Below are 8459 nucleotides of genomic sequence, written 5' to 3' on the forward strand. Positions count from 1 at the left end.
AGTGTCAGCTTTCTCTGCCAAAAAAAAAAAAAATAAAATTAGAAAGAGAATAAAAAAAACGTTTTTGGACCATGTATTTGTGATTCAGGATGTATATACCAGAAGAAATGTGACATTTTCAACATAGTTTTCTATCTTCCAGCTCATTGTTTTTATTGTCGTTGAAAAGAATGAAAGAATGTATATTTTAAAAGAGAGTAATTTATGGACACCATTTCATGTCAATAGAGCCTTTGAGTGGTTATGGTGTATTATATATGTATACTATGTCAATAAAGACAGTTCAGAAGTCAGGTTTTAAATTTTTTCCTCCTGTGTATGTGTAAGAAAAAGACTTCCAGTTGATCATAAAGTTTATTTATTTCATCGAGCTCATTAGTGAAACTTATCTGCTTGAAAATATATTATTTTATTTTATTAAAAGTTGTGTAAATTAAAGATTTCTCATTTATGAACCCATTTTGTAAAATTTGGACAGAATATAAGCTGTCAACTAGTATCAGGTTCTTCAAGACACCAATCTCAATAACTCTGATTCTTGTAAAAATATGCATGTCTGCTTATTAAGTCTGTTCTTAGGGTTAAAAAATTTCCTTTAATGCATAATTGTATCTATATATACATGTTTTTGAGCAACAAATATATTGTGGCACATATTACCCTGTCTCCAATTGTCTAAATTCTTCACTGGGGTGTTATGGTGGGGCACGTGTAGTTTTAAACTTCAGTGTTAAAGTTACAATACATCGTTAGGATGTTATGGTGAGGCACGTGTAGTTTTAAACTTCAGTGTTAAAGTTACAATACAACGTTAGGGTGTTTTGGTGAGGCACATGCAGTTTTAAACTTCAGTGTTAAAGTTATAATACAATGTTAGGGTGTTATGGTGAGGCATGTGGAGTTTTAAACTTCAGTGTAAAAGTTACAATACGTCATTAGGATGTTATGGTGAGGCACGTGCAGTTTTAAACTTCATTGTTAAAGTTACAATACATCATTAGGTTGTTATGGTGAGGCACGTGGAGTTTTAAACTTCAGTGTTAAAGTTACAATACATCGTTAGGGTGTTATGGTGGGGCACGTGCAGTTTTAAACTTCAGTGTAAAAGTTACAATACATTGTTAGGATGTTATGGTGAGGCACGTGCAGTTTTAAACTTCAGTGTAAAAGTTACAATACATTGTTAGGATGTTATGGTGAGGCACGTGGAGTTTTAAACTTGAGTGTAAAAGTTACAATGCATCGTTAGGTTAGATTTTGTATTTAGGACTAAGCTAAATCTCCTAATCTTTGGGAGATATTGTTAGGTTTAAGGCCAAACATATCATTAGCAGCGAAGGTACCCAACTGATAAAACAATACATTATATCTAAGAATAGTGTAGTTGACTTGCCAGGTTGATTTTTAGTTTTGCTCTGGGTACGTAGATCACTCGGATCAGAAGTTATGTCTCAATACTGCTCAAAAGTTGTATTTGTTGCCTGCATGTCACATGTACTTGTTGGTTTGAAGAGAAATGAACATGTCTATGTCTATCTGGAGTAGAAAAATGTATTCAAATTATGGCAGGTTATATTTTTAAAATTGTTTTCATTTTATTAGCCCTATGTATATTGTATGTTTTACAGAATAAAGTATATTTCTGTATCTGAATCGGCATTTATTCCAAATAGAAACCGTAATGTGTGGTCTCTGTTGGCAGGATTGTCAGGTCCACCTGGTGCTGGAAAATCTACGTTTATTGAAGCTTTAGGAAAGTACTTGACTGCCGAGGGCCACAAAGTAGCTGTACTAGCCGTCGACCCATCTTCATCCACAACTGGAGGTATCTCAGTTCCTTAATCTTTTTGAAACTTAATTCTATAGACAGGATATGTTCTCGTCCATCTTTCTAGATATATTTATTTAAGTCTAACACTGTACAAAAATCCTCAGCTGTTTTTACTGTACTGGGAACTTTCTGACACTAATTACATTTGTCATTTCACTTTTTCTTCTGTTTTATGTTGATTTTGCACATAACGATCATCATAGCCAGAAAAAGTAAGACATAGAATATCAGGAGTGCTGTCATTTATTTCTCTTTTAATGTATGTGAGTTCTCCAACCGTGCAGAACCAAAATATCTATATTTTACCCATCTTTCTTGTATAAAGAAAATTCTGAGTAAATTACCACATGAAAATATAGCTAAAAGGTTAGCTTTTAGTTGTTTGTGTAGCAAACGATGTTCCAATGAAGGAATACTGATATGTTCAGTAAACTTGTGTCCTTTACGAAAGTTAACTGGGACGGTACACCAGACACAAGCTGCTTTGAATCACACCTCTGTCTGGCAGAAGGCAAGAATGTATGGTTCAAGCAATGTTTCATACCAACTTAGATACATTGCTGAAGTTATGAGTTGCCAGCCTAGCTCCTCCTGGTGGCTCAGCATGATGTCTGAGGGTTTATAATGTTAAAAATTGTGTTTTCATACCTGCATTAAGTGTAACATAGATAGCCCATTGGTTAACTTTGTGATAAACAATGAAACAAGCAAACGAGCCTAGCATGTTGGACAAGAGAAGCAAGAAACAATAATGCTTGTTTTCTCAGTTACATTGCATTTGTAAACTCAAAACAAAGTAATGTAGGTAAAAAATAACTAGACTGAGCATCATGTGTTCATCCTGCTTGAAAATCACAGTTTTGGGGTATTAAGTTATGGATACCCAAAGTTCAGCATATCTTAAGATGGAGTGAAAAGAGCTACAGAAACTGAATGGCTATGGTTGTTTAAGTTCAATTACTATTAAGTAATCTGTATTTTCTTTGTAAAATCACTTGTATTTTTTTCTTTGCTGGATGGAAGGCCTAAAATGGTCACTTTGTATAGGTATTGCTCCCCAGAAAGGATTTTTGTATATAATGCCATAATATTAGATTAAACCTTTCAAAAATTATCATTAAAATGTAGTTATCATGAGGTAAAATTATAAGTTTGTATACTTTAACATAATTAATCAATTAATATTGTTCCAAGCCTGAAGACAATTTCACTTTTCCAAGTTAGCTCAACTTTTATCATGTGGACTGTTCTTTGTGACTAATACAGATTTTTATGTTTTCAAGGGTCAAGATGCAAGGTAGCTGAAGTATTGTAAACATCCAATAAAGACAGTTTTTTAAATTAAAGCTGTATTGTATAATAACAGGAAATATGGTACTTTAAGGCACTTTAATATTTAAGAATATGTTTTTTTATAAAAGGTTCACTTATGGGTGACAAAACGCGAATGCCAGAACTATCAAGAGACAGAAATGCGTACATACGACCTTCACCAAGTGGTGGCCACCTTGGAGGTGTGACAAGGAGCACAAATGAAGCTATAGTCTTATGTGAAGCAGCGGGATTTGATATCATACTTGTAGAAACTATAGGTGTGTTTAGACTAAGTTGCTTGTTTTTTTACAACCTTAAGGTTTTACACACGCGTTGAAAAGCTAGTACTGAAGAGCTGGATGTCTTGTTCTTTCGTGACTTTATGAGTTTACTTGAATAACCAAGTTAACTGCCTGGCCCTACCGTTTAGAAATGACTAAGGTTCTGCACTCAGTTCTTTCTGTTTCTTTGTTTTGTTGAATCTTGCACAAAGCTCCTCAAATGGTTACTTGTATTACTCATTCCTAAGTTTGAAGCGACAGACTAGAGGAAAGACAGCTAGTCGCCAAGTGCCAATTTTGGAGATAATATTTACAAATAAACAGGAGGATGCATTTAGGACTAACCTAAACATCCTAAGCTGGCCGAAACATGAGAGATATTTATAAATATCATTACCAGTGCATTCTAAGTAAAATGTAAGTTTGTAAGTAGAAACATAAGAAAAGTATATTTAATTAGCTATATTAATAGCTTGGTTAAATTTTTGGTTTTGCTTTAAGTACACAGTTTCCTCTAATCAGAAGTTAATATTAATTATTAATATTTTAATTAGTTACATTAATCAAAAAACAGTTAAAACCAGAACCACTAATCTTGATTTTCTTTTATTTACATTATACAATTTAATTGTAATTTTAATTAATCGATTATTTTACCCGACACTAATGGATGTAATTAATGTTCATAGATAATTTATTATATCAACTAACCAAGTTAACTGCCTGGCCCTACCGTTTAGAAATGACTATTATTTTACCCGACACTGATGGATGTAATTAATGTTCATAGATAATTTATTATATCAATTAACCAAGTTAACTGCCTGGCCCTACCGTTTAGAAATGACTATTATTTTACCCGACACTGATGGATGTAATTAATGTTCATAGATAACTTACTATATCTTCCCAGAGGAACTAGGTCTTTTACAAATTGTGACCAAGTTATTTTCCAACTGCTCTTTGGTGAAAATCAACATTTGTTCAGCTTTTACACAAACTCTACACATTTCACTTCACTATTACACTAAACAGATTGATACGCACGACTTAGAAGAACATCTACATTTGATACAAGCCCTCCTCAGTTCTTCTATACATGTGGACAGAAATGAGAAAGCAAGCAGTTTCTAAAAACATTTCAAGTGCTCTTATATTTGAATATAAGTTAAGAACGAACTTGACTTTATTCAAAAATTGTTAAAATATTGTAAAACTGAATATTTATTTTTAATTACATCTTTTGATGTGTTACAGTACACTTGGCACAGTTGGTTCAAAAGAATACTGTATCTCATTAAAAGAAAAAATTAAAACAGATTATATATTTACGCAAGTTTAATTTATAAAATTTTAACTTCCCTTCTTTTGTTGAGCCTCTAAAAGTTTCCTGATTATCTTCAAAACATTTACCGTATTGCCCCTTATTAATATCAACCTGTAAAAGGGGGGGGGTGATAATTATAGTATTTGTGCAGTTCCACATTCTGTTTTTCACATGTGATTTGTTGATTTTAATGCTATAAGTGTGTGTTTGTTTTTCTTCTCTTGTTTTTTTTAAATCACAATTTCGGTAATAAGAGTGAATTATATGTTGGATTACTATTAACAAGATATGTTCTGTAAAAATACTGGGGACGTGGCATTAATTAGGGGCAAAACGGTAGTTACACTGATCACAGATTTGAATGTAAAACTGTTCAAATGATACACTTTTGGAAACATTATTCTCTCCAATGAGTTGTTATCAGTAGATAACAAAATAGAACTTTTATCAGCGTAGATAGTCGGCAGTGTTTAGAAGTATTGGTGAATATTAGTTGTGTATGTTGTCTCAGTTATTTGGTAACTCACAAACTGCGTTAATTTTATAGGCGTCGGCCAATCAGAGTACAATGTAGCTCATATGGTGGACATGTTTGTGCTGCTTATACCCCCAGCTGGGGGGGATGAACTTCAAGGAATCAAAAAGGGAATCGTCGAACTAGCTGATGTAGTTGTTGTAAATAAAGCTGATGGTGCCCTACTACCTGATGCTAGACGAATTCAGTCAGAATACACGAGCGCTCTGAAGTTTGTTCGTCGTCGGTCAAAAATTTGGAGAACTAAGGTTTGTATCATGGTTTTTCTCTATATGTTATATAGATATGCTAATTGTAATGTGTGTTTCTAAGTATTTGTTACAAATACTAGTTTTTTATGTTTTATATTTAGGTATTCAATGTCAATTTAAATGTATTATTTGGAATATAGACACACGTGTTTAGTAATATGAAAGTTATTACATGATGATTAAAGTTATCAGTTCATTTGTGGTGATGTAAACCAGTCAGTTAATCAATGTTTGGTTTTAAGCATCCTTAGTACCTTCACTAACAATAGAAAGCATCATTAGTACTATCATTAACAATAGAAAGCATCATTAGTACCACCACTAACAATAGAAAGCATCATTAGTACCATAACTAATAATAGAAAACATCCATAGTACCATCACTAACAATTGAAAGCATCCTTAGTACCATCACTAACAACAGAAAGTATCTTTAGTTTCATCACAAACAATAGAAAACATCATGAGTAGCACCACTGACAATAGAAAGCATCCTTAGTACCATCAATAACAGTATAAAGCATCCCTAGTACCACCACTAACAATAGAAAGCATCCCTAGTACCACCACTAACAATAGAAAGCATCCCTAGTACCACCAGTAACAATAGAAAGCATCCCTAGTACCACCACTAACAACAGAAAGCATCCCTAGTACCACCACTAACAACAGAAAGCATCCCTAGTACCACCACTAACAATAGAAAGCAACCCTTGTACCACCACTAACAATAGAAAGCATCCATAGTACCGAAAGTTGATTTTTTAGAATCGTTTGTGAGCTTTGATTTATTAGAATTTAAAAAACCTGCTTTATCTCATACATATACAAATTTTGATCAGAGAATCTTTCATACGAAACATTTAACAAAACTCCATCTCTGTGAACTGGTAGTAAGTCAATCGGTATTTTATTGGGAACAGTTTCAACGTATTAGAGTTACATTAACAAAACTCCATCTCTGTGAACTGGTAGTAAGTCAGTCGGTTTTTTATTGGGAACAGTTTCAACGTATTAGAGTTACATTAACAAAACTCCATCTCTGTGAATTGGTAGTAAGTCAATCGGTATTTTATTGGGAACAGTTTCAACGTATTAGAGTTACATTAACAAAACTCCATCTCTGTGAACTGGTAGTAAGTCAATCGGTATTTTTATTGGGAACAGTTTCAACGTATTAGAGTTACATTAACAAAACTCCATCTCTGTGAACTGGTAGTAAGTCAATCGGTATTTTATTTGGAACAGTTTCAACGTATTAGAGTTACATTAATAGTTAGTGATACCCGAAGAAGGGCATTGCCCCGAAACGTTGTATCGACAATTATACATATTAAAATATATATATATATTAGCTCCTTAATGGTTTGACGTATAACATGCTTCTTTTTATCTTTTGCAACAACCACTACAGATAATTTTCTACACAGTTTTATAGAAACATGAAATGATATGTGCAGTGTGATATTTTTACAAGTTTGTAGAAGGTGTAAAGATTTTGTAGTGCACTAAATATACAGGTTTACTGTGGTGGTAGGGAATTTGAGCTGTACATTTTTCTTATCAGTTATCCTATGTACGTACAAGTTTTTGAAGTGTTTAGACTTTATAATAAAACGGAAAAATATAAATTATTATTTATTTGAGAACAATTCCTTATTTATAAAAACTACTTATATTTTTGTCGAAATGAACTTGTGTTACTAATTTTACAAAATTGTGGGTTTCAGTCAGATTAGAATGTACAGTTTGAAACGTGTAAGGTTAATAAATTTATGCAAATGACAGGTATTAAGATTTTCGAAGTTTGAAATGGTCTAGTGTCTCTTTAGTATTTGATTTATCATTTAATATCTCAGTACAGTAATTGGTTTATGTGGTTTAACTCTAATGAGTGTCTTCAGTACACCAGCTAGTGCCTGAAATAGAGTCATCTTTACTCTAGGTAACTCGAGTGTCCTCTTTGAAGAAGGAAGGTATTGTGGAACTCTGGAAGGATATGATGCAATTCCGTGATGTCACTATGGAAGAAGGGGAGCTAGAAGTGAAGAGGAGAAAACAGTATCAGATCTGGATGTGGAGCCACATTGAACACCACTTGCTTTATGTTTTTAAACATCATCCGAAAGTTAATCCATCAATAAAAGAAATGGAACAAAAAGTCAGTGAAGGCATCATAACTCCTGGTCTTGCAGCTGACTACATGATTAGTAAATTTCTAGAATAGAACCAGTACTGTATATTTAGTATCTCAAAGTGTGGATGTGTACCATTACTTGTAAGATATGTTTGTGAAATATTGTAACTGCATCGAATCTGCTTTTAACCTTATTTTAAGAATTCATAAAATTTCAAGAACTGTAAAGATATTAAAGGTCATGTAAAGTGTGAATTTAGAACAGCATACAAGTCTCAAGAAGTGCTAGTACAAGTAAAAATGATGTCTTTTGATAGTTGTAACTGAATGATACATTTGTATTATTTACTTCAGACATAATCATTGAAGTTCTGTTGTTACATTGTCTGGCTACTGTGGTTAAGGTAGTTGTTGTATTAAATATTGGATGAGGTTGTTTAAATCTAGATTCTGGCATTAGGGTTAAGTAACCAGATTAATTACTGGATGGATTTATAGTAATGTTTTGGTGCTAAGGTTATTAGAAGCTAGATCAATTTCTGGATAGAGTTGTAGCAATTTCTGGGTGCTAGAAGTGGTGTGTCAGGTAGTCAGATTAATTACTGGATGAATCTGTTGTAATGTCTGGGTGATAGGGTTACTACAAGCCAGATTAATTACTGGATGAATTTGTATTAATGTCTGGGTGATAGGGTTACTACAAGCCAGATTAAGTACTGGATGAATCTGTTGTAATGTCTGGGTGATAGGGTTACTACAAGCCAGATTAAGTACTGGATGAAT

The 8459-nt window shown here is 33.1% G+C and overlaps 1 protein-coding gene across 1 annotated transcript; it reads left to right on the forward strand.

The window, feature by feature from the left end:
* Nucleotides 1–1628: 1628 nt before the first annotated feature.
* Nucleotides 1629–8448, forward strand: LOC106474960 (methylmalonic aciduria type A protein, mitochondrial-like; the record flags this gene model as incomplete). The annotated part of the gene is made up of 4 exons (XM_013935660.2): nt 1629–1825; nt 3253–3423; nt 5301–5536; nt 7485–8448. Coding segments are annotated over 4 exons (886 nt in total), but the record flags the coding sequence as incomplete, so codon positions are not given.
* Between the last annotated feature and the right edge of the window lie 11 nt (nt 8449–8459).

The sequence above is a fragment of the Limulus polyphemus genome, unplaced genomic scaffold, assembly GCF_000517525.1.
Source record: "Limulus polyphemus unplaced genomic scaffold, Limulus_polyphemus-2.1.2 Scaffold7908, whole genome shotgun sequence".
Lineage (NCBI taxonomy): Eukaryota > Metazoa > Arthropoda > Merostomata > Xiphosura > Limulidae > Limulus > Limulus polyphemus.